Source organism: Schistocerca gregaria, chromosome 2 (assembly GCF_023897955.1).
Source record: "Schistocerca gregaria isolate iqSchGreg1 chromosome 2, iqSchGreg1.2, whole genome shotgun sequence".
In the NCBI taxonomy this organism is placed as follows: Eukaryota; Metazoa; Arthropoda; class Insecta; order Orthoptera; family Acrididae; genus Schistocerca; species Schistocerca gregaria.
In genome coordinates, this window is record NC_064921.1 from 683152478 (window position 1) to 683179927 (window position 27450).

At 41.9% G+C, this 27450-nt stretch overlaps 1 protein-coding gene across 1 annotated transcript in view; it reads left to right on the top strand.

The window, feature by feature from the left end:
* The first annotated feature begins 19514 nt into the window (after window positions 1-19514).
* Window positions 19515-27450, top strand: part of LOC126336307 (uncharacterized) — a 67161-nt gene continuing 59225 nt past the window's right edge. Inside the window, exon 1 of the mRNA XM_049999847.1 lies at window positions 19515-20329. Within this exon, the coding sequence (XP_049855804.1) occupies window positions 19563-20329 (767 nt within the window). The 5' untranslated portion in view covers window positions 19515-19562. The remainder of the gene's footprint in view (window positions 20330-27450) is intronic.

A 27450-nucleotide genomic window follows, 5' to 3' on the forward strand; every position in this document is an offset into this window, starting at 1 on the left:
CGAATTGTCCGAAAAAGAAGTACAACATTAATAAAATCGGCACGGCGATATTTTTTGTTTTCGAGAACTCCATATTGTCCAACTGCGCATTACCAAAAGAACCAACGAACTATCCTGGCAGAAACGGTCGACATATGCAAGTTCCCCACTTTCCGTTTGTGTAGGAAATTTAGCCAAATGTACGTCCCACTCTGTAAAACTATGTACCCACAAACTGCTATCCATCTTAAACTAGCATGCTAACGTTTGACTAACCGAACCTGATTTTAATTGAACTGTAACTGGTTTGAATACAGCTTTTCTTTGTATTACATGCGCAACTGGAGTAAAGCAATTTTCTGGTCTTAATCAAATTTTCACTTACCTCGCATCTTCACAGCATCGTTGTAGATTTCTGGAAAACACACCAGAAAAAAGTAAGCTGGCAGCGGCGAAGCTAGATTTCTATCTTAAAATAAACTTCCCAAACAATATTTACTGTTGCATACCACATGGTGCAATGTGGTAATCCGCAATGACGAACCTCCTTTAAACAGCGGGATGTGGAGAGTGACTATTCCTAAGAAATGATATTCCAAACAATGATTTAGAATGAAGTATGTATTCAAAAAGACAGAGCAAAAACTTCATCTATAACACTGGTCTGAACAATACTATGCTTAACAAAGCGAACAGTGATTTAAAAAGGGTGTCATATTAACATAGAAATTCTATAAAAACCAAACAGCTTAATTAGTTGATATGTTAATGCAAGGAAGAAGGGCGGTCTTTCTCTCAACTCTGAGCACGTTACGAAGATAGTTAATTAGAAAAAAAGAAAGAAAAAAACATTATTCAAAATTCATATTCTTTTCACCTTTCAATTCAATACTTCACATTCATCCTTGCTGTCCTTTACAATATGTCTTTCTTCATCTAACAGATATATTCATAAGTAAACAAAGCGCTACTGAGTAGGTCCATCACCTACCGCACTTCTACTAAGAATGACTCAAACTGTGCAGAGGCAAGGACTGTGCCACAACAAGAGCAAAGATTGTTTAACAGTAACATAACCTTCTCTCTCTCTCTGACGTGTACATCGATAACTTACAAAAATCAAAATGACATGCTGACCTTACAATTTTTCCGAAAGTCTGCTGGTACGTCGCCAGTCTCACAGATTCTAAACACCAGGCTGAATATTCGTTTGGGTTGAATATTCGTTTGGTTACCATTCCCTCCCCCCCTCCCCCCATGGTTGTAGTAATTATGACGGAATTTTATATAACCTTTCTGCCTTATTTGATTTCACGTGTTCCTGAACTCTTCCAAATTCTGACTCTGCTACTGAGTTCCCTATCTCTTCCTTTTCGTCTCCTGTTTTTCTTCTATCACGTCGTCAATCAAGTGCTCCCTTACACCTATCCGCTCTCTACTCTGGATTAACAATGGAATTTCCATCGCACCCTTTAAGTTACCGTCACTGCTTTTAATTTCACCGAGTGCATTTTGACTTTTCTATATCCTATCAGTCCTCCCGACAATCATATCTTTTTCGGTTTCTTCACACCTTTCATGCAGCCATTTCGCCTTGGCTGTCCTGCATTTCCTATTTATCTCATTCCTAAGTCATTCATATTGCTGCAATACTGCCTTACACTGAACATTTTTGTAATTATTCATTTCACTATTAAATGCCTCAAAATTTCTACGCGATTTTCTAAGAGTGTCGTTGCACGCCTTCTCTATGCAACCAATGTGTACCGCATACAGCAACGAACAATGAAACGCCCAGTTTCAGGTATTTCAGAGTACCTGAATTATTTCTGCAACCATTTAGATTTGGATACTAAAGGCATAAAGGCATAATATGACGCGGAGAATCGTGATTGAAGGTGATTAGAGCAGGACATCAAATCGTAATATCTTTCTTCGGTGGTCTGCCAAAGGATTCTAATGTTACATTCTCATCGTAACCGCCAGGAACATGTGAACATGTACGACACGTCATAAATGAGGTCCTGCCACACTAGTACTAAAAAAGAAACAAAAGCGTCCTTTCAGAGTGTCAGAGTGCCAGGTGCTGTGTGGCACGAACTTTGGAGTAACGGTGTTGTATAATGTGATAACCAGCACACGTGTAAGTATCGCTAAGGTCATCTGCTGGAAGATTCATATTGTTCTGTTCCAACGTGAGTTCACTTTTTCAGTTTGATTGCTGAATATTTTAGTTTAGGATGACGGATTTTGCTTTCGTCATGACCATAACATAAAACCGGACTGAATATTTTAAAATTTAACGAGACCTTATTCCTTTATTCTCTCTCTCCCTCTCTTTCTCCCTCAACAAACGCAACATGCGAATAAGTTATTAGAAGAGGTACCTTTGACAGCAATATCCTGCTATTAGTAAAGAAACCTCTCTGTTACAGCAGCGAGACTGGCATAAAATTTTACCTTAAAATGAGTTCTACTGTAGCTCCATTAAGACACAGACCAGGGAGAAGATGCTCATACTGTACTGATCATAGTCTTTCAGCATATATCATACTCTGTGTTACGGTACTCATATCTCATTATGACGCAAAGATAGCCACAACCTCTCCGACTGACTGTTCAAAAATGGTTCAAATGGCTCTGAGCACTATGGGACTTAACATCATAGGTCATCAGTCCCCTAGAACTTAGAACTACTTAAACCTAACTAACCAAAGGACATCACACACATCCATGCCCGAAGCAGGATTCGAACCTTGTTACCGTAGCGGTCGGGCTTTCCAGACTGAAGCGCCTAGAACCGCTCGGCCACTCCGACCGGTACTGACTGTTCGCTTCACCTTAGGTTACTGTAATGTCATGTAGAGGCACAATAACTCCTACCAAGCTAAAAGCTGCATTTTCATGTTTAATTTGTTCTGACTGAGAACCATTCATTTAGATTTACTTGATTATTTTTCCCTTCGAGTACGAAATTCACAATATGAAATCAGGACGAAGGTAACAGATGAGCAATTTCATCCCTTGTTGACATGTCGTAACTACAGCTTCTTAGGTTTCCAGAAGTGATATTCAACTATCTAAAATTACAAGTGATTCTGAGCGTAATTAATGGACTACCGAATAGTCAAGCACTGTAATATCCGCTCCCATTCCAATTGATACGTCGCACTAGCGCACAAACGGAAGATCGAAAAACTCATTCGAAATACTTAAAAAATGTAAACTTCGAAATGTGACATAAAATGCTGAGAGACAATTACACAGAGATCCGTTAAATCGTTGAAATGAAGCGGGGTATCTCCCTGGCGTTGGACCTCAGCTCCACCAAAGTCATTGTCTTTACATTTTTTTTTCCTCGTCAACACAAAATATATGGGGATGACTGGAAGAAATTTTAGTATCAGGTATAAATGAAACATAAGGGCATTGAAGACTACCCACTCCCCATACACAGAACATCTATTAACAGGAAAGCACCATCACACTGGAATAAAACGAACGTCGCAATCTTAAGTCATAACAACATAAAAGGGAATATTCGCTCTCTGGGAAGATAATTTCTTACAGAAGGCCAGAAAGAACAGTGCACACGTACACAAAGACCACTCTGTAGTGGCGTCATTGGGACACCCGGGCGGAAAGGTGAGAGCATGGCAGCGAAATCACTTAGCATGAAACAGCTCTTACCTTTGACAATTTACGCCATCTGGGAGAATATTATAATTACTTTGACCACAGCATCCGATGATCGTCTGTACACATAGCTGGTTCAGAATACGGAGGTACGTTAATACAGTGGAAATTTTCATGTTAAGTTTCTGACTTTTTAAATATTCACGCAATCGGTTCCTTATCGCAGTCGGCAGATTTGCAGTTTCGTCTCATATATGAATCTGTGATTGGATTTATAGTTAATGCGGCTCTCGATACGTGTAGGGAAACATTGAGAAACTCCGTTTACAACCTTTCTTAACAGTAACATGACGTGAGGAAACAATACGCAGAACGTCTGGCAATGACACGACGCCCTTGGCACTGTGTGTGAGCAACAAATATAGCACTACAACAAATATTACGTAACTTGTCCCAATAAAGATAGTAGTTGCTTAGCAACAAGGCATTTGTACGTCCAACTCACTTTTGACATGCTCTGGAGCTTTGTTTTCCATCTTTTGACAGTGTGATTATCTCGTGGAAGATAATATGGATGTGTTTCAGATTTTGAACATAATCTTGTGTTTTGTGAATTTTAATTGATAAAAAACTTAAATGAATTAATTGTGCAGCAAGATTCCTGTCACTTTGTAGAATAAAAATTTACTATATATATTTCTAAGTCTGGAAGGGCGTGTCGATAAGTAAAATTAACTGTTTCGGAAGAATATTGTTCAATTCGACAAATTAAGAGGAACATGGAGTAAATGTGACGTAGAGATCTACATCCATATCATTACATATTGCTTTATTGTACAGTAAATTAATTAACGCGCTCCACAAAATTTTAGCCAACCCTTCAAAGAGCACACTGATTGCTTTAGAAGACTTTAGATAAGGTGTAAGTGGTGCCAGAAGGTCAAGTGACCCTCCACTGCTGGGGATATTCATTGCAGCGAAGTGGTGTCTGTGGATCTAGTGTAGTAAGATGGGTCGACTTGGAGACGTTGATCCATTGGCAGAAATAAGATACGGCTTTTGGACTTGGGCATAACAACATTGTGAACGAAGTTGCCGGATTTTGATGCAGTATCACTCTGACTGCCCAATGAAGCTACACGGAGTGGTGGGTAACCTGTAGTCATTCAGCACAGTACAGTACATTAACAGTGGCCGTAGAAAGATACTAACCGACAGGGACCGGAGGACCATTGTCTCTTCTCGACAATGATCATCAGTTAGAAACCGACAGGAATTTCTGCTGTCAGTCAATGCCTGTCCATCTGAAACAATTTCCGAGCGAACACTGCGGTGGGAACTGCATGAAATGAACAGTTTGAATCGTGAACATCACAAAAGGCGATTGTTCACGTCACATAGAGCTGCATGTCTTCAACCGATCAAGCAACACGGATACCAGAGAGTAGTATAATGTGGTCTGATGTAGTGTGGTCTGATGTAGTGTGGTCTGATGTAGTGTTTTGATAAGTTCCGACTTCGTATCTAGTGCACCGATGGCTCGATGAGGATTTTAACTTGGAGTGTGTACACATTGTGGTTCAAAATGTTTACGTAATTTTTTCAGATGATAATTCAGCCATGACTTGGTTAATATATTCGGGTTACCGTCAGCATGAACCGTGATGTTTATTTCACCATTTTCAGCGACCTGGTGTTGCCCTTTTTTCTGCATCCCCGAGAAGAGTTTGCTGTGGACGCTCTCGTCTTCCACGATGACAACAGCCGTGTTCACTTCTCTGTACTTTTACGATGTTTGTGTGACGAACACTCACGCACTCTGTCGCCCCTGGATTAACCAACAACATCACTCGATCTTAATCCCATAGAAAATATCTGGGTCTATGTGGGACATCTGGTCAAACGTAGCAGTCAACTTCCCCGCTGTTCGGTATGTTCACTAACTCTAATCGTCAGTTGTGGGTTCTGCTGGATATGGCGTGCCTGAAAAAAGCTCTGCACAGAGGCCATCGTGAAGACTAGGGGCGATGGTACAGGGTGTTAGCGTAATCTCTGCTGATGATATTTATTTTTTGTCCGGTGAGCTTAGTTCTGGCGATGCCAGTCGCGGATGGAGCGTGGGTACAGTTACTGCTTGTAAGCCTCTGTGTGAGCTGTTAATCCGCAGAAATAGTTGATTAGGCAACTTATGAGCAGGAGGAAGAATAATAATTCCAGCTTCCACCCTGAAAACCGATTCCTGAAGCTTTCTACCCTCGTTCTCGTGATACACTATGTGATCAGAAGTATCCGGACCTCTGGCTGAAAATGACTTCATAGTTCGTGGCGCCCTCCGTCGGAAATGCTGGACTTCAGTCTTCACACAGTGCTGCACTCAGCAGAGGTATCGATGTCAGTCGGTGAGTCCTGGCACGAATCCGGCGTTCCAAAATATCCCAAAGGTGTTCTATAGTATTCAGGTCAGGACTCTGTGCAGGCCAGTCCATTGCAGGGATGTTATTGTCGTGTAACCACACCACCACAATTCGTGCATTGTGAACAGGTGCTCGATCGTGTTGAAAGAGGCAATCACCTCCCCGATTTGCTATTCTACAGTGGGAAGCGAGAAGGTTCTTAAAACACCAATGTGGGCCTGCCTGTGGTAGTGCAATGCTAAAAAACAAGGGGTTAAGCCCCTTCACGACCACACCATAACACCATCGCCTCCGAATTTTACTATTGGCACTACACACGTTGGCAAATGACGTTCACCGGGCATTCGCCATACTCACACCTTGCCATCGGATCGCCACATCGTGTACCGTTATTCGTAAATCCACATAACGTTTCTTCACCGTTCAATCGACCAATGTTTACGCTCCTTACACCAAGAGAGGGGTCGCTTGGCATTTACTGGAGTGATGGGTGGTTTATGAGCAGCCGCTCAACCATGAAATCCAAGTTTTCTCACCTCCCGCCTAACTTTCATAGTACTTGCAGTGGATCCTGATGTAGTTAGGAATTCCTGTGCGATAGATGTCTGCCTATTGAGCATTACGACCCTCTTTAACTGTTGGCGGCCTCTGTCAGTCAACAGACGAGGTTGGCCTGTTCGCTTTTGTGCTATACGTGTCCCTTCACATTTCCACTTCACTATCACATCGGAAGCAGTGGACCTAGGGATGTTTAGGAGTGTGGAAATCTCGCGTACAGACGTATGACCCAAGTGACACCCAATCACCTGACCACGTTCGAAGTTCGTGGGTTCTGCAGAGTGCCCCATTCTGTTCTCTCACGATGTCTAATGACTACTGAGGTCGCTGATGTGGAGTACCTGGCAGTAGGTGGCAGCACAATGCACCTAATATGAAAAACGTATGTTTTTCGGGGTGTCCGGATACTTTTGATCACGTAGTGTAGATACAATATATCTATATGCCTCTTCTATATTTGTTGTGATTGTCACTTATTTACTGACGATTTCTCCTAGTTCAAAGTTCTTTTAGATCTGATATTATGGCTCATTAACATCACCATAACTTTAACAGACGCCCTGACATCTATAGACGGTCACAGGACTCTGTCTGTACCTAACTGGTAACCAGAATCTACGCTCCATGGAAGAGGTATTTACACCATATTCGTAGCATCACTTATTACTTTACCCAGCCTGTGTAATTATGTGTGGAACTTTCAGCTTCCTACCTGTAACGATTTTGTGTCTATGACAAAAATGGACAGATTCTGTCACCACCATGTACAAATTTCTCAAGCCATTTGTTCGCCAATTATTGTAAGAGATCAGGAGAAATGACTGTCCTGTTCTTGTTCACGGCGTTGGTATTTCAGCTGCGACATACTGTCCAGTTCAGACTTGAGACGCTTCTGATTCCTTACCTACTTCTTGTAGAAAATTGGAGGTTGAAACGGCTATATTTCAACATCTCAATAGTACTTTGTTTTTTACAGTGTGTGGCAGACACAGCCTAGCATTATTTTTCTAAGTGCTTTCCTTTTATTATGCTTTTATTGGAACACCATGAATTATATAGGGTGAGGTAATTAAGAAAGGCCACCCCAAATCTATCCAGAATGTATAAATACATCGATTTTCGGTATTCGCCAAGTTGTAGTGGACAATGTGGTGAATTTCCAGACGTTCGGAAGTAAATTTTATCATCTGTAGTCGCCGAATTTTGACATCGACTTGGTTTTTTCCTAGTAGTGCTAAGTAACTCTTTTCTGTCGCGTTTGAAAAAAGTTTCTAAGAGAAATTCAAGGACACAACATGCTTGGGACATGATGAAATAGTATCAAATTACATCGTCGAAAACCACTGCCCCGCTACCAGAGGAAGAGGTTCCAGAAACGTCTGCCCTGTTATTCCAAATATTAGCAGTCGTGTGTTTATTATCATGGCTGTCACATCAAGTGCTCAAAATGTTGATACAGAGCATTGCTACGCCCTATAAACTGACTGCAGAGAAACCTCCACGTTCAGTTTCATTTGGAGTCAACGGCAACACAGACCTGTGTTATAAGGCATTTCATGCCTTCCGAAGTCGATGGTGTTTCCTAACAGGTGTCTTGTTTTAATTTTCGCCCCAGATAATAATACAGAAGTATTAAGTTGGTGGTTGCGTAGACCATTTTGCGTTTCCTGGACGACCGTTCCAACGATTGCCAAATGTTGTGTTAAGGGAGGCGGTCGTCAGATGTGTGCAATGGGAGGGACATTCGTCATGTTGGTACCACAAAGACTGCCTCATGACAACTTGGGTGTTTCCCACTAACTGCGGCAGCAGCATGTCTTAGGAACTCGAGATATATGAGTGTATTTATATACCCATCAATAATGTAGGGACCAATGATGCAGGTCTTGAAAAACACACACCAAACGTTGTTAGACCAAGAGCGTTGTTTTATTCCATTTTATTGAGTCAGCGTGGATTTTCAACTGACGATTAGCGCAAACTGCGAAGACTGACTCGCCCACAGTTTGTAAATGATGCTTCCTCCTTAAACAAAATTTTTCATAAATGTGCCGTGTCACAATTCATTTTTCGTAGATAACATTCAGTGAAAAGTAACCAATTATGGGAACCATTACTATGAATCTGTAGATGCCGCGAAATGTGGAGAGGATGAAACGATGGAATTTAGTGTTCGCAGAATACTGGTTTGGTTAATCCCTCCCGTACTTCCAAGACTCCTCTTCGCGAGATTTGCACTTAGTATTACAGCTGCTCAAATGTTAGTTTCATTTCTTGCATCAGTTTTTCATCTTTGTCCTTGGCGTATTATGTTCTCCACAATTCCAGTTTCTAGAACTTCTTTTATAATATTTGCAAAAACAGGTCGTGAGTGCTCGGCACGATCTGGACACTCTTCAGAATAGAACCTCACCACTGCCCTAACTGTTTCGCGACATTCTCCATAAACAGTATTCACTTTTTCGACTGTCGTGTAGATTGTGAATGTCTCAATATGACTTCTGAAATTTTCCCGGCGTATTTGTTCTTCTAATAATTTCCGAGTATGCAGCCGGGTCCCGTCGACATTCTGCCACGATATTTCGGCCCAGAGACGTCCGGCCATCATCAGGTGAGTACACAACTACTGAAGAGCCCAGGTGCAGTCGCGGTATTTATGCCGATTCTCGCACACGTGTTGACATGCGCGGCATAGCCGAGTTGTACGTGCTGCCCTCGGTGGTGAAAGTAAAAGATCATCTAGTCATTGAGTATAGAATGACGCTGTCTATTCCGCTGTGAATGTATAATTTTAATAACAGGATTCCAATTTTTAGCCAGATGAAAGCCGTTGTCACAATTTATAAGATTATCGGCAAGACGTATTTCCACTGATTCCTTGATTACGGAACCCCAAAATCCGGAAACCGGAGCTAAAATTTTTGTTCCATTGTATTCCATTGAATGTCCCAATGAAATACAGTGCTCTGCCACTGCCGATTTTGACGGTTGCCGCAGACGGGTGTATCTTTCATGTTCTGTACATCGTTCATGGACAGTTCTTGTCGTCTAGCCAATATATGCAGAGCCACATTCACAGGGAATTTTGTAGACGCCTGCTTTCTTCAGTTGTAAATCGTCTTTAACGGATGCAACCAGGGCCCGGTTCTTTGCTGTTGGACGGAAGATAACCTTGATTTTATTCTTCTTCAGTAATCGGCCTATTTTCGACGACACATTCCCGGCGTATGGAAGAAACGCAGTTGATTTAAAGTCGTCATCAGCGTCCTCAGTGCGCTGCTTCTTGTTATGACAGTTGCGCATGGCCTTTCTTATTTGGCGTGAAGTGTAGCCATTCTCTTTAAAAACCTTCTCCAAGTGTTCTAATTCTGCGTGGAGGTTTTCATCGTCCGATATTACATGAGCTTGATGTATTAAGGTACTGAGAACACCGGCTGTTTGTGCTGGGTGGTGGCAGCTTGACGCCTGGAGATACAGATCTGTGTGAGTCGGTTTCCTGTACACAGAATGTCCTAATGACCCATCATTTTTACGGCATACTAGCACGTCTAGAAATGGTAAAGTGCCATATTTTTCCATCTCCATCGTGAATTTGATGTTCTCATGTAAAGAGTTTAAATGGTGAAGGAATTTCTCCAGTTCCTGTCTGCCATGAGGCCATACAACAAAAGTATCATCTATGTACCGCCGGAAGACCGTAGGCTTTAAGACAGCAGACTCAAGTGCTTTCTCCTCAAAGTCCTCCATAAAGAGATTAGCTACCACAGGGGACAAAGGGCTCCCCATGGCGACGCCGTCCGTCTGCTCAAAGAATTCGTCATTGAATAAAAAGTACGTTCTCTTAAAAAAGCCAGACTCACCTTGCGTTTTATATTGTTGGCGGCCACACTATTAATAAATAATAATAATTAAGAGAACGAATCCGTTATACGCGTCGTGAGTTAGACGCTGTTGCCAGGAATTTATATTATTTACATCTGAAGATTGCAGCAAGATGTTCTTCCCTTAGCTGGGACTGGATTGACGGTGTATCCTGGGCCAAGGCAGACTGGGCTCACAGGAACAGTACGAACAGGCAAAGTGCGAAGTTTAGCCAACCCGTAACACGAAAGCCGCAAGAAGCTATCTCTGGACGATCCGTGGTGAACCTTACGGAGAAATCGTTTGACGATGCGACGATGTCAGTGCTTGAGAAAGGTTTAAACTTCGCCCCTACTCCTGTTTCACTGCCTTTAACGGATTTCATCAGTTCCATTGAGGAAGCTATTAGACGTCTCCCTGCGGATAATGCAGACGAAATTCGACGTGAATCTTGCCGAACGTTGTTGAAATGTGCGCCACAACGGAGTAACATCTCGCCAGCTGAAAGAGCTGCTCTCCGCAGCCTCAGAGAAGATACTAGCACAGTCGTACTGCCTGCGGATAAGGGTAACGCCACAGTTCTTATGACAAGGGAAGCCTACAACGAGAAGATATATTGTCAGCTAAATGATTCCACGTACCGCAGAATTTAAAAGGATCCAACAAGCCGAATATCAAGGAAAACTGCTACCCTTTTGAACGACTGTTCTCTACCTGAACAAGTTATCAAGAGATTGAGACCACACAATGCAGTACCACCAAGACTCTACGGTCTTCCCAAGATACACAAGGATGGTGCCCCACTACGATTAATAGTGAGTAATATTGGTGCTTCCACCTATTCTACAGCAAAATATCTGGCCTCACTACTAAAGCCGTATGTGGGTAAGTGTTGCCACCATATACGTAATTCCGAGGATTTTGTCAGTCGCTTGAAGGAAGTTAAGCTTAGCAGCTCGGATTTATTAGTCAGCTTTGATGTGGTCTCACTATTTACCAAAGTGCCTTTAATGGAATCGTTACATCTTATTGGTAACTTATTCAGTGCCGAAATAACGGCCTTGTTTGAACATATACTCTCCTCAACGTACTTTTTATTCAATGACGAATTCTTTGAGCAGACGGACGGCGTCGCCATGGGGAGCCCTTTGTCCCCTGTGGTAGCTAATCTCTTTATGGAGGACTTTGAGGAGAAAGCACTTGAGTCTGCTGTCTTAAAGCCTACGGTCTTCTGGCGGTACATAGATGATACTTTTGTTGTATGGCCTCATGGCAGACAGGAACTGGAGAAATTCCTTCACCATTTAAACTCTTTAATGAGAACATCAAATTCACGATGGAGATGGAAAAAGATGGCACTTTACCATTTCTAGACGTGCTAGTATGCCGTAAAAATGATGGGTCATTAGGACATTCTGTGTACAGGAAACCGACTCACACAGATCTGTATCTCCAGGCGTCAAGCTGCCACCACCCAGCACAAACAGCCGGTGTTCTCAGTACCTTAATACATCGAGCTCATGTAATATCGGACGATGAAAACCTCCACGCAGAATTAGAACACTTGGAGAAGGTTTTTAAAGAGAATGGCTACACTTCACGCCAAATAAGAAAGGCCATGCGCAACTGTCATAACAAGAACCAGCGCACTGAGGACGCTGATGACGACTTTAAATCAACTGCGTTTCTTCCATACGCCGGGAATGTGTCGTCGAAAATAGGCCGATTACTGAAGAAGAATAAAATCAAGGTTATCTTCCGTCCAACAGCAAAGAACCGGGCCCTGGTTGCATCCGTTAAAGACGATTTACAACTGAAGAAAGCGGGCGTCTACAAAATTCCCTGTGAATGTGGCTCTGCATATATTGGCCAGACGACAAGAACTGTCCATGAACGATGTACAGAACATGAAAGATACACCCGTCTGCGGCAACCGTCAAAATCGGCAGTGGCAGAGCACTGTATTTCATTGGGACATTCAATGGAATACAATGGAACAAAAATTTTAGCTCCGGTTTCCGGATTTTGGGATTCCGTAATCAAGGAATCAGTGGAAATACGTCTTGCCGATAATCTTATAAATCGTGACAACGGCTTTCATCTGGATAAAAATTGGAATCCTGTTATTAAAATTATACATTCACAGCGGAATAGACAGCGTCATTCGATACTCAATGACTAGATGATCTTTTACTTTCACCACCGAGGACAGCACGTACAACTCGGTTATGCCGCGCATGTCAACACGTGCGCGAGAATCGGCATAAATACCGCGACTGCACCTGGGCTCTTCAGTAGTTGTGTACTCACCTGATGATGGCCGGACGTCTCTAGGCCGAAATATCGTGGCAGAATGTCGACGGGATCCGGCTGCATACCCGGAATAGTTTTAAAAACAAGTGAAATGAAATGTCGTGTGGCTAGGGCCACCCGTCGGGTAGACCGTTCGCCAGGTGCAGGTCTTTCGATTTGGCGCCACTTCGGCGACCTGCGCGTCGATGGGGATGAAATGATGATGATGAGGACAACACAACACCCAGTCCCTGAGCGGAGAAAATCTCCGACCCAGCCGGGAATCGAACCCGGGCCCATTCGGATTAACAGTCTGTCACGCTGACCACTCATCTACCGGGGGCGGTTAAAAGTAAGTTATCTGATTGTTACAATGGTGGAACACAGTCTGACAGGATTCAAGCGCTTAGGTAAACATAGAACCATACTTGAGCTACTTGTTTGTTTGCATTTGGTATAATAGGGTAGATATTTATGGAACCTCATCTCCTACTGTCCCAGTAGTTCGTGCCGCTGTTATCTCGATACTGTTTGCCGCGCAGAGTAGCCGCGCTGTCTCAGGCGTCTTGCCATGGCTCTCGCGGCTCTCCCCGCCGGAGGTTAGAGTGATGTTGAATCTTACAGTTAAGAGATGTAGGAACTTCAAATTGAACGAGAAAAAACAATGAACCAGCAAACCATAACCTGTAATAGATTTTCATTCTATTACGCTATTGATTCCATTACACCTCCTGTTTGTATGTGTCAACTGAATCTAATACATACCCTCGGAAAACTTCAAAGCCGACTATCTCTGTAAATTTATGAAAAACAGTAAGAATAACCTATTTTTCGGCGCTTTTTAACGGTGTTCCACACGGACGTTTCACTACGGAAAGCAGCCTCAGCGATTTTCATACTGCTCATCAACAGCGCGATAATCAGAGCACAACAGTGCAGTGGCTGTGACTGCACACTACTTTTGAAATAAAAACTACATAGCTAAAGCGTGATTAAGAAAATTGTTGATGGCTGTTAATACATTTGAATATCTTCAAGTTTCATTTAACGTAACTTCGTAATAATATATCTAGTACATAAGTAGGACCTACTTCCAAGACCATAACAACACCAGTATACGTGTGCTACGGCTTCTGACCAATCATCGTGTGCTTACATCACATTTATTCTTATGAGTATAGTTCCGTTTTCTTGGATTTTTCGAATTTCGCACTAGCACAAGTCGGCTTTTCCGCCATCTTTGGTTGTGATGTCAGAGGGATGGGTGAGAAGAATCAGGAATAAAATCTATCAATACTGCACGATGTGGTGACCCTAAGGGAATTCTGGCAACGATGCAGGCCATGCTGAAACTGTCACCACCTACTTACAAATAGTGTGGAGGAAGATTCTCCTCGTTTAGAAAGTAACAAATATTTAAGGGGCAATGACGTGGAACTCCAGCTTGCTGGAATATGTAGTCGTGTTGAAGGTGTACAACATGCCCAGGTAGACATCACTGTTGAAGGCAGCCTCAGTGAAAAAAAAGTACTAACAATGCACTTGTACATAAGTCTGCACCCCATTTCACATGTAACGTAAGAACAATCATATTCCAATACAGAAACATTACGACGTATCAGTCCGCGATACACATGAAACGTTGACTCACCAAAGGGACAAATATTTTCCAAATTTTCTTATCTTATAATCGTAAGGACATAACGTTTTTGCCAAGATTTTACACAATGTTGTTCGTGATATTTCCTACTCTCTGGCCACGGTATGCACTGATTTTGTAGGACCGCTTGCGCATGCCTCCCATACTTTCCGTGCGTGGGTGTCTGAAACATACAGGAAATCACAGAAAACTCGATCTGTTTCCATCAATGACGTATGCCAAGCAGAATAGTAGATAGGGATGGTAGGTTCCTTCCTTCCACGTTACGTTCAAATTTTCCATTGCGCCTGAGCATTGGATTTCGTGTGTAGAAACCGAACTATACACTGAGTTTTCTTCTGTGGCGCCCAAAACTTTGGTCATATCTGTGAAACCTGAATAACACAAAACTATATGTATTATCTTGTCTCATGATGAAAATATGTTATTATCTAGTATAATTTTAATGTTATGAAAGTCTAAATTTGTAAAGATATTTTATAGACACCATTATTATTATTATTATTATTATTATTATAGTAAGCACGGCAAATGAAATCACCACATTAGATTTCTTTTATTTTGTCCCTACTCGGACACTTCCCAATTGTCTGGAAAAGTAGCCTTTGTAGTTGGTAAATGGATATGTTTTTAATGTCTGTGGATTTCTGGTGACCGTCCGCAGCTCGTGGTCATGCGGTAGCGTTCTCGCTCTCGACGCCCGGGTTCCTGGGTTCGATTTCCGGCGGGGTCAGGAATTTTCTCTGCCTCGTGATGACTGGGTGTTGTGTGCTGTCCTTAGATTATTTGGGTTTAAGTAGTTCAAAGTTCTAGGGGACTGATGCCCATAGATGTTAAGTCCCATAGTGCTCAGAGCCATTTGAACAATTTTTTTTTTCTGGTGACCACTGAGTTGTTTTGTCACTATTCCCAGTGTACCGTGACCCGTAGGGACCACTTTCATTGGATTACGCAACAGTCGAGTCTGCTACCTTGTAGGATGGCAATGTCAACTGACCAAGCTTTCTTTTTCATCAAAGCTGTGGTGACTGGTGTACTGTTTTCCAATATTCGATCTGCCTGAAGTGGAAAGAACCAAAGTAATTCGGTATGTTTGTTTTCGACAACTTTTTCTGGTTTGTGGTCCCACCAGTTTCTTGCCACCAGTAGATGGTAATTTTGGGCTACATTTCAGTGAATCATTCGTGCAACAGCCTTGTCACTACTCCCAGTGTACCGTGACCCATAGGGACCACTTTCATTGGATTACGCAACAGTCGAGTCTGCTACCTTGTAGGATGGCAATGTCAACTGACCAAGCTTTCTTTTTCATCAAAGCTGTGGTGACTGGTGTAATGTTTTCCAATATTCGATCTGCCTGAAGCGGAAAGAACCAAAGTAATTCGGTATGTTTGTTTTCGACAACTTTTTCTGATTTGTGGTTCCACCAGTTTCTTGCCAACAGTAGATGGTAATTTTGGGCTACATTTCAGTGAATCATTCATGCAACAGCCTTGTCACTACTCCCAGTGTACTGTGACCCGTAGGGACCACTTTCATTGGATTACGCAACAGTCGAGTCTGCTACCTTGTAGGATGGCAATGTCAACTGACCAAGCTTTCTTTTTCATCAAAGCTGTGATGACTGGTGTAATGTTTTCCAATATTCGATCTGCCTGAAGTGGAAAGAACCAAAGTAATTCGGTATGTTTGTTTTCGACAACTTTTTCTGGTTTGTGGTCCCACCAGTTTCTTGCCACCAGTAGATGGTAATTTTGGGCTACATTTCAGTGAATCATTCGTGCTACAGCCTTGTGCCTCTTCTTATAATCATCATGAGCGATCTTTTTGCAAAAGCTCAAGATATGGTCAGTTGTGTAGTCTGCACTTTGGGTCTTTTGCTGATTTCTGTAGTCTGGCTTTGATAGTGTTAGTTTTCATGGCTTGTTTCTGCTCGGCACCTATTACGCCTTTAGTTCCCTTCTTTAGGATTGTGTTGATCAGCCAAGAGAAGGTCTATCCTTACCTACTTTGCGTTTGATCCTTTCCAGTCTTCCCCAAAAACTGCCCATGCCGTGCTTTATCGCGCGGGCTGACAATCCAACATTGGAGTGCAGCCTTTCGGCATTGAGTCTTCGTTTGCTGTACTCTGAGAAGCCTTCTGATATCGATTTTAGTCAGAGCTGACTCTTGACTACCTCTCACGTAGGCTGCCAATCCATGCTTCTCTTCTTTCAGTGTCAAGTCTCAATTGCAAATTGCCTCTACTTCTCTGGACACGTACAGGCTGATGATGTGACAACAACGGTAAGTCGCATGGTGAATTGTCATGTGTTTTCTTGTCCTGATTGTCCATTTCTACTTGTGCCAAGTTCACGATGCCCACAGTCTCTGTGATAAGAGGCATGGTCCAGGCATTTCTTGCCTTGATGGTAAAGCTGTCATTCAATTTGCATCTCAAAAATTTTTTGCTTACTGGATGGTCTCTTTGCTGACCACACTTTCTACATGCCCAGGCTTTATGTTGTCCAACTGTAAAGTGCTTAGGTTTTTGTAGGCTTTCCGCCTGAGGCACTTAATGGCTTGCTCATCTGGCATTCTGATGCCTTCACTTTCTGAGGTTTTGCCCTTCCTTAGCGTCGGTGTGGCGCTATTGTTTAAACCAAATTTTACGTTGATGTCATTGGTGATTCGGGTTATTATTCAAAGACTGGATCTAAATTTCAGTGTTTCTGTAGAGCTTAAATACATTTGTGTGCAAGAGGTGTGATAATTTCTGATAACTTCTCGCTGTTTAATGGCCCAGGTTTGTTTTCTGTTAGATGGTTGGCAGTGGGACAAAGGCGATGATGAACAGATGAACAGCGGGTAGGGGGGAGGGGGAGACAAAAAGTTCCATTGAGAAAAGCCTCTCTTCATGCTTAGTAATCTTTAATATTATTTTCTGAGAAATAGTGCTCTCTCCCATTACTCCGTCGGATTTTCTGTGAATTTCCTGATGTTTTCGCTGACACTACAGATTCCCAGGAACTGAATGATCCAAATGGGTGGCAATGCTTCAAACGCTTTCTTGTAGTCTTTCCACGTCATGTCTAGATTTATTTCACAACTTCTTCAGTTCTCCAGGATGATTTTGTCGTAGTCTTTTGTGTCCAAATTTCTTCGCTTGTTACTTTCTTGGTCTACTGATCTGATATTTTGTTGTTTTCTCAGTTCTATCAGTGATGATGAACTTGGTGGTCCATAATTTCCGGGTTATTACCCCTACAGCTGCGTCTTCTGTATTAAGTTTTTTCCAGTAGTTATTTGATCATTTACGTTCCCTGTCTACAGATCTGCGTTAAACAATTCGACCATTTTCTCTCGTAAACGGCTCATGTATCTGACACAGAAACCGTGTGGTTGATCGTCCCAGGAGCTGTCCAGGCCTTCACTTCCTTCACTCCTTCATCGGTCATTTCAGGCGTTATCACCAGCTGTTGTAGTCTCTTCTTAAAATATTTATTCTCAAAGTCATCTATCTACGCAGCAGTTTTGTTGCAGTCTTTTTCAGTTTATTAGACATCTGTTTCAGAACTGGCTTTGTTTCCTCATTCTCAGGTTTTTCCAGTTTTGCGTCTGGTGTTGATTCAGGATCCGGTAGAACTTTGACTTACTGGACTGGTAGATTTGATTTTGCCACTACTAGGTGATTCTGAGATCGTATCTTTCGATTTTCTGGCTTTTTAAATTATTATTATTCTCGTTATTATTACTATCATTAGTATAATCATTACAATTAACATATGTACTGCTCATCTATCATACAGTTTGTAATGATGTCTGATCAAACGCAAAGAAGGCTTGAAGAAACGAATCTTGCAAGGTGATATAAATACATAAAGAAGTAAATAAGTATCCATCTTCGGGTTCTTAATACAAACTTTGCTATATGTTATAGTCATAAAAGCAGAGAGAGACCACGTCAGTCCTAGTGAATTCTTCTCGGCTTATCAGCCGCTACGGGCGCAGGTTCGAATCCTGCTTCGGCCATGGATATGTATAATGCCCTTAGGTTAGTTAGGTTTAAGTAGTTCTAAGTTCTAGGGGACTGATGACCTCAGAACTTAAGTCCCATAGTGCTCAGAGCCATTTGAACCATTTTGGTTGCGACAAGACGACGCCACGACTCGGCTGATAACCCGAGAAGAATTCATCAGTGAAAAACGCCGAGAAAGACTGCAATTGCATACACGTCAGTCCTTCCTTTGTTCACTTAGGGTGGATGTGATCTGACAGGCGATGTGACTTTCACATGCTCTGTTTTGTATTTGCTTCTTAGTCGCTGATGTCGAAGCGTCCATTAACGATCTTGACATCCGTTGTCACTCATTTATATGAGGGACAGACGGACTTGCTCGTGAAAGTAAGCTAGTTAAAGGATTTACGGGCTCAGTTGCAAGCAATAACACACAAATTTCTGTCACTGTTTTACGAATATGGATATATCTTCTGCATTTACCTGTTATTTTCAATGTACTAGATAAGAGAAACACTTAAATCTGCAACCTGCTTCAGTAATAATACAATAATGATAAAAATGTGGGTTACACGTTTTCTTCTTTCGGTGGAAAAGCGAAAATTGTCGACGGTAATTTACATAAAACACATGTGCATTCCATAAAACACTAGTGTTTGTGTTAGTACTTCTAGTAATGAAAAAGCCGCTAGATTCTTCTAACGTAGAGTCACATCCTTTTCGCATCGAATCTTCTCTCGCATTTTTCTTTTTTAACCGGGAATCCATGAGTTGTGCGTTGTAGCCACAGTGATAGGGAACAACTATGCATCGTGTTGCTTAGATGACTCTTGAAGGTACCTGCTGCAATAGAAGCTATATGCCACGTGCCGCAGCGTGATAATCTGTTCTTTATATACTCTTGAGACTTAAGTTCTCACTCAAAAATAATAGCCTACGTAACGAACAATGAGGGACTTCATAGCACAAGTACAATGCTACCGCTGCTTTAAGGACCCATAATCTTTACGTGACACTGTGACAACAGAGATAGAACTGCTGATAAAGCCCTCTGCTGCATTTATTACGACTCGTATGTCGGACACTAGTATAAATAAGATCTCTTTTCGGATCCAACCCCTTACTGTGCACTCTCTGACAGTACGGGAGGCAGCTGACGTCAGACATGAGCTCCACGTCATCACTGTCGCGAGAGGAATGTCACGAGATCGTAAAGAGGCACCTGAATACGGACGACTTCGAGTTGGCATGGTTTGCAGTGGCTCCCCTTAGCACAGACTTGAAGGGCTTCATGGGCGATCACCTTAAGCTGCGTGTGTGTGTCTCACTAGGAGACAGGGAAAGGGAAGGTGCCAAGACTACCGAACTGCAGTTCTTTGTCAAGTCGGTGCCTCTAGATGACATCTTCCGGAGGAATTTGGCAATGTCCACTACTGGCTATCAGAAGGAGATCCTCTTCTACGGTGATCTCCTTAGGGACGTGCAGAAACACCTGCTCTGCTCAGAGTACGAGGCCTCTGTGTACTTGGGCACCGTCCCTAAGTGCTACTACATGCGGCCGGACTTGCTGGTGTTGGAGGACCTGGCGTTGGCCGGCTACCACATGCTGGACCCCATAAAGCCACTGGACGTTCGGCAGTGCGAGTGCGTGCTGAAGGCGCTGGCGCGGCTCCACGCCACGTCCATCGTGTTTGAAGAACGAGAGGGCCGGCGACTGGCCGACAAGTACCCGCTGCTTACGGAGGAGTCTCTCTTCTACCGGAAGCCGGACTCTCAACTATACATGGCACACTCCGCCAACCGCCGCGATGCGCACGATTTGCTCGACCTCGTACCACGCTTCGCACCGGGCACGCCTCACAACAGAAATCTACACAGTCTCCTCGACACTACTATGGAATCAGTTTATGAACTCTTGAAACCAAGTGACAAGTAAGTCGTCGTCAGAAAACCAGAGCTGTAGTGTAGCCCGTCTGATGCAGGGTCTTTGTAACGGTTGTAAAGTAGAAAAAGTCTGAGCTGAAATCAACAGGTAAGCGCTGCGCCAAAGGTAACTTCTTCACTAACTTATATACTTCAAAGTGAAAATGTAGTTGCCGCGCCTCTAGACTTACTGCTTGACTTTTTTTTCATTACCAGTACGTCAATACTGAAAATTACTACACACGAAGACAAATTCTGTTTTGGTATAATCTTTGCAGAGTTCACTTTCAATTAAGAATTTTAATATATTTGCTAATCTGCCCTTTTCTAATATTTTAATAATTTCTTCTTTCTGTGATGTTATCATCTTTACTTTTAAACTGATCAAAAGGAAGGATCAAGTCTCTATAGCAAAAGGGTTCGAAAAGTCGAGAACATAGTTTTGAATTAGCGTGTCTATGTTTTATTCAACAAAGTAATCAGAAGGCGAGTGCTAGCGCAGCCCAAGAAATTGGTACACCTCACTAATATCGTGTAGAGCCCCCGTGAGCACACAGAAGCGCCGCAACACGACATGATATGGACTCAGCTAATGTCTGAAGTAGTGCTGGAGGGAACTAACACCATGAATACTACAGGACTGTGTATAAAACCGTAAGAGTACGACAGGGTGGAGATCTCTTCTGGACAGCACCGTTCAAGGCACCCCAGATATGTTCAATAATGTTCATATCTGGGGAGTCTGATGGCCAGTGGAAGTGTTTAAACTCAGAAGAGTGTTCCTGGAGGCACTCTGTAGCAATTCTGGAGGACGGGGTGTCGCACTGTCCTGCTGGAATTGCCAAAGTCCGTCGGAGTGCTCCATGCACATGAATAGATGCAGGTGATCACACAGGACGCTTACGCTCTTGTCATCCGTCAGAGTCGTATCTATGCGTATCGTTGGTCCCATATCACTCCAACAGCACGCGCCCCACGCCATTAGAGAGACTCCACCAGCTTGAACAGTCCTCTGCTGACATGCATGGCCCATGGATTCGTGAGGTTGTCTCCGTACCCGATACATTCTGAAAAGAGACTCGTCCGACCAGGCAACATTTTTCCAGTCATCAGCAGTCCAATTTCGGTGTTGATGGCCCCAGACGAGGCATCATGCTTTGTGTCGTACGGTCACCAAGGCCACATAAGTGGGCCTTCGGCTCCGAAAGCCTATATCGATGATGTTTCGTTGAGTCGTTCACACGCTAACACTTGTTGACGGCCCAGAGTTGAAATCTACAGCAATTTGCGGAAGGGTTGCACTTCTGTCACGTTGAATGATTCTCTTCAGTCGTCGTTGGTCCCATTATTGCAGGATATTTTTCCGGCCGCAGCGATGTGGGAGACTTCATGCTTTACCGGATTCCTGAATCCACAGAACCCTCGTGAAATTGGCGTTCGGTAAAATCCCCACTTCATCGCTACTTCGGACAGGCTGTGTCCTGTCGCTCTTGCATCGACTGTAACATCACATTCAGACTCACTTCAATCTTGATAACATGCCGTTGTAGCAAAAACTGCGCCGGACACTTGTCTTATATGGAGTTACCGAAAGCCTGTTTGCGTATCTCTGTATTTGAATAAGCATGCCTATACCAGTTTCTTTCGCGCTTTAGTATATTATCTATCTGACTCACATAAAAAAAATTACTGATGCCAGCGCCACTTGAGCCCTCACTTAACTGGCGCAAACTAAGTTCAGGTTGGCGACTAGATGCTACATCATCCCAATAATGTTACAAAAGACCTTGTTATTCGCCACAGTTTTCTCTAAGCGAACACTAGCGCGGAAAGTCTTTCTGTCTGTTCCTTTAGTGAAATCTTCAAGAGGATAATAGGAAAAAATTCTTATCTACATTGGCAGTAATACTGTACCACTAATTTCAAGTTCCGTAACCACCTGAATGGTGCCTGGTCGAAAAAATTTACAGCACTTGCTTCGTTCCTATGTACGTATTGCAGCCTTCACAGCAAAACAGTGTCATTTACAACCTGAAACCATTCTGTCTCTCAAGAAGGATGTGCAGGCCTACCATTCCAGTGACACAGAATCAAAATCGAAACCAATGTCGTTTACTGACAGTCCTATAATCAAACGCATTCCACCAACGAAGTGAATAGTCACTCTACAGCAGTTAAACTTAATCCCTAAAGGACTCAACTCCAAGCTGCTCCTAAGGTAATTATTTAATTGATATATTCCCAAATTTTCAATTACTTCGAACCTTATCAGAGTCCCGACATTAACAAAGTACTAGCATAACCTAAGCTAAAATCGTACTACATTAGCCTCAGTCACTTTAAGAACTATGTTATCGACGAGTAGTCAAAATGGCAAGTAGACTTACGCGACCTCGTCATCAAACCGGCTGTATTTGCAGCCTCACAGCCAGATACCTCCTGAATGGACCTACTTCCAAACAGGCACTACTCATTAAACCCTTATTAAAACCATGAGGAACCATTTAAATTACTAAATGAACAGTACTAATATCTCTTCTAATTATTAAGTCTTTGTGAATCTTCGGCCGTCGGATTTTGTTCTAGCGTCCCACTGCAGGTCGATCTAAGTTCTTTGCTGGCCGCGAAATAGACGTCAGCTCCTGTTTTCCACCATCTTTCTACAACATTTTATACACAACAAGTTATAAAACAAGAACAGTGCATCACAATAATTATACATTCTCAGTACATTATCTTACAAATGATTTGTAATGAGTTGTAGCAGCAATCTGATATATAACACACACTACAATAAATGTTAGGCACGTTACAGAGCTTCCTCCTCGCCTCAACGTGCTACAGAGCAGTTGTTAAACAAATTGTGTTTACTTCTATACTTACAGTTTCTAGTAGCTTACTCCTTAAACCTTGTACACAATTTATGAGACTGTATTTTATAGTAAGCACTAATGAATATTACCTCAAAAAATAGGTGGCGTGAGAAGACTAGCTAAAAATTTTACCTATTCCTTAAAATGGACCTGTTATTTTTCCAAATTTTTACCTGTAGAGGTATCGCAAAGAATAAATATGTAAGTTAACATTAGCTTCTCCTAAAATCCTTAGGTCATAAGGATTTATGACTGCTGTTGACGGTAACCAATTTGGCCTTCAGGAACCTCGTTACTGTTAAATATAACCATCCTCTCCGCCTCCTCCACTTTTAAACGTCCCATGTCAGGTTTTTTGTAGACTCTCCTTTTTTGGTGACGGGTGGATGATTTCCTAAGGTCATGTAATCATCATTCTGCAGTAAACCTATGAACAATACCTTGACTCTGGAGAAGAAAGAAAGGAAAATTACGAATTGACATCAGAACCGAAGAAGAATGAAGACAGGTCCCAAAGACTGGTAACACCATTCTCCAAGGATTCCCACCCTGGGCGTTTCTTCAGTGGGAGCCAGAGTATGAAGATGACTGTCGACCCTACAGACCTGTGATCCCCAGTGTTACAGCATCAGGCCCAGAAAGTACCTCTGATCCTCACTATTGTATAAGCCATTAACTGCTATAACTCAGGTTTACTCCTTTGCAGTTCGGAGATTGCTCTCCTCTCTTCAGTCCATCGTAATTACTTCCATCTTAAGGATCTATATATGTTACTGTTGAAATTAACCACTGGGCTTAACAACAACGTCTTTAAGAATGTGTACGCAATACCAATGTTGCCTAGCAACTACTGTTCGATAAAATTGGTCAACTAACATCTATCACTCTCATCAAATGCTTCAAGCAGTCTATGTTCTGACAAAATATATTAAACAGTTCTGATTTTGTAAACTTACATTCTGTTAGCTAGAACAGGTACTTTAATAATTCCCTGTACCCTGCGGCTTCAGTGAAATAACTAGTAATCTTTATTGCTCGCTCCATTGAACCAAAATTCAAACTTCATAGTTTTGGTACGCTTGATGTCTGCGTCCTTCAACTTTGAACTTCTTTGGGCTCTCCTATATTCTAATTTTATTTTACTTTACTTTAACGTGCTAGCTTACACTTTGCTCAAACGCTTGCACCTATAAAGTGACCTCCTCGTCGTCTACTTAAACATAGTTTTCCATCTTATGGTGTTAACGCTTAACCACAGTGCTTTGATTCGTACTTAACTCTTTAATAGTGACAGATACAAATCAAATTTCCACATCCTCTTGACCATAACTGTATCATTCGGTTCACATGCACACGTAAACAGTTTGACTGAGAACCCTCCTAAAATGAACTGGCTGATGAAACAACTTCATCACCAATCTCTTCCAGCCGACTTCCTACTGTCATTGCTACAATCTGAATATGAGATATATTTCGTTACGCACTGTAAGTGATACTTTCCTACTTCCTTGTCTTAATTCATTTTCCATGAGAGCACTGTGATATGACGTGCTGTGTCCTTTAACCAGAACGGTCCATCAGACATGTAGAAATTCTGTTTTATCTATCAACCTATCTCCTTTCACCAATCTTGCTAGAAGCCATCCCTGTGCTGTCAGGCTGGAGGTCGCTGAGTATTCTTTCTAAATCCTCTAAGAACGTTCGCCACTTGATATAAATTTTTGAAACAATAAGTAACACTAAAAAGCCGTATTCATGCTATATTCGTTGGACCATGTTAGCTTGCATATGATATTTAGCAATTAACACAATTTAAACATTTTATAGATCCTACAGTTCTAATATAGCTTGAGTCTAAGTTCACTTCTCTCATGGTAAACGTTTCCTAGGTTTGTCGGCAGGTATTTTATTCATTCACTGGTTCATCCAAATACAAAGCTTCATGTACGTGATACTATACACAATTCCTAGCCATCCCAGCTCTCGTTATACCTCTGAGGACCAAAGAGTTCTCGCCCCTATTTCTGTTCAGAATTTTCTGACCAGTATCTAGGTTTAAAGATATTAGAAAATCTATCTACATTCATCATTCCCCAATGCAAAATGTCTTCTTATAAACGACTAACAATAAACCATATACTCTTATTATGGCACCAAGTTTAAGGTAAATTTCCCTGAAAACACTTTAAAAAATAATTGGATGGACATACTCCTTCGGCTTAAACGAGAATTCGTGTTAGAATACATACTGTAACGCAGGATAGGCTACATTTCTGCGATGATACGCGAAGGTTAAGTTCTGTTATAAACTATAAACATACTCCTTTCCAAAATAGAATTTATTTTTAATGTTTTATCGCACGTATCAGCATATTTGGTATAAACTTCAGTTGTTACTGAAATGAATCAAAGCTTTTTGAGTTCTTAAAGTGTTGGCATGCTGTTAGTACTATAATATTCTTAAACATCCCATAACAAATAATTAACAGGGTAATACTGTCTCTTTTAACTGTAGTTATCGGGAAACCATGGGAAGCCTCAATTAACATAGATAGGTATGTCTGGCTGAATCCATCAGCAATCCTAGGCTAATCGTCTTAAGAAATCGTTAGCGTCTATTTCTTTTTGTACAGTTTGCATCGATAATATAATGGTAATGGAACTAGCCTTTTCATATTTCAACACGCTCTCTTACGCAGGACTGATAATATAGGCTAATGGAATCGGTCTAGTTAAGTTTCTGATAGACACATGCAGCAGCGTCATCGAACTTATACCGCGTAATTGAAAAGAAGTAAATGATTTCTTATCTCTGTCTTTGTTCATGAAAAATCCCAAATTTACCGCCCCATTACGGATTCAACGACGCTGTTATCAACCAATCCCAATATATTTTAAGGTTTAAGACTACAAATTACCATATTATTCATGTTTCCATCTTTATCATAGCACAAAAAACAGTAACGCATTCTTTTGTCAATGCTTACTTCAATTTGGAGGCAAAGATTTACCTATTAACAGAGTTAGTGATGCAGTATTTTCTCTTCTTGAATGTCTGTCCCCACGATTCGTGACTCTCTTTTAATATATTATTTTATTTTATATTATCGTCCTTTTAGGATTCATCATTATTTTTATACGTCTGTTATTTTTAACAAACTTTCAGTATATTATTTTTCTCCTCTCCCTATGCTTTTCATTATCATTACGTCAATAAAGAAAATACTAGACAGTAAAGACCATCACTGTCTTTGCTCTAATCTCTCCAGAGATCACTTTCAGAAAAGAACAGTAATATCTTTTCCTACTCTTCCCATTACTTAATAAATTCATATTCCCTTATTTCTATGATGTCACGAGGGCTGTTCAATAACGAATGATCATAATTTTTTATGGTCACAATTTCTCGAGGTAAAATTTAATCTTATGACATTCTGTTAGCTTAATGTGCAACAAACACGCTGTAGTAGTTCCATTGTTGGGACTCCTGGTTCCCGCCTGAGGCAGGCAGGGTCAGACATGTTCAGTATCGCCTACTGCTGCAAGGGAGGTAACACACGAGGAACAACATGCGACTTTGAAATTTTTCTTTCGTCTCAACACATCTTCAGCTGAGGCCTATACAATGAGAGCTATGGAGAATCTGTTCTTCCCTGCAGCACAGCTCGAAGGTGGTTTAAAATGTTTAAAGAGGGGAGGAGATCAATTTACTCCAGCTGCTACTCTTACAGAAGAAAATATCAACACTGCTGCTGTTATTGTGAGACAGGATCGACGAATTACGTTAAGATCACCTTCTGAAATACTGAACATTTCATTGGGTGTCACCTACACGTTGGTGACAGAAAAATTACACGTTACACGTGTTTGTGCGCGATGGTTTCCAAGACCGTTGATTCCCGAACAAAAGGATATTCGCGTGCAGGTCTGCATGTAGTTAAAGTTGATGTTAGAGGAAGATCATTTTGATCCTGAGAACAAATAGCAAAATTCAGTGTGGAAATCTCCTGCATCACCAACGCCCCGGAAAAGCAAAAGTGTTTGCTTCTACTGGGAATGTTATGGTCATCTCAGTCTTTGACATTCGTGGAATGGTTTATCAGCATGTTGTACCTGCACGCACATCAGTAATTGGACAATACTACAGGGATGTCCTGGAAACATTGCAAGCCCATATCAGGCGCAAAAGACGACACTTCCGAGAAGCAGGCTGGATGCTGCACCTCGATAATGTGCGACCGCATATTTCCAATGTTG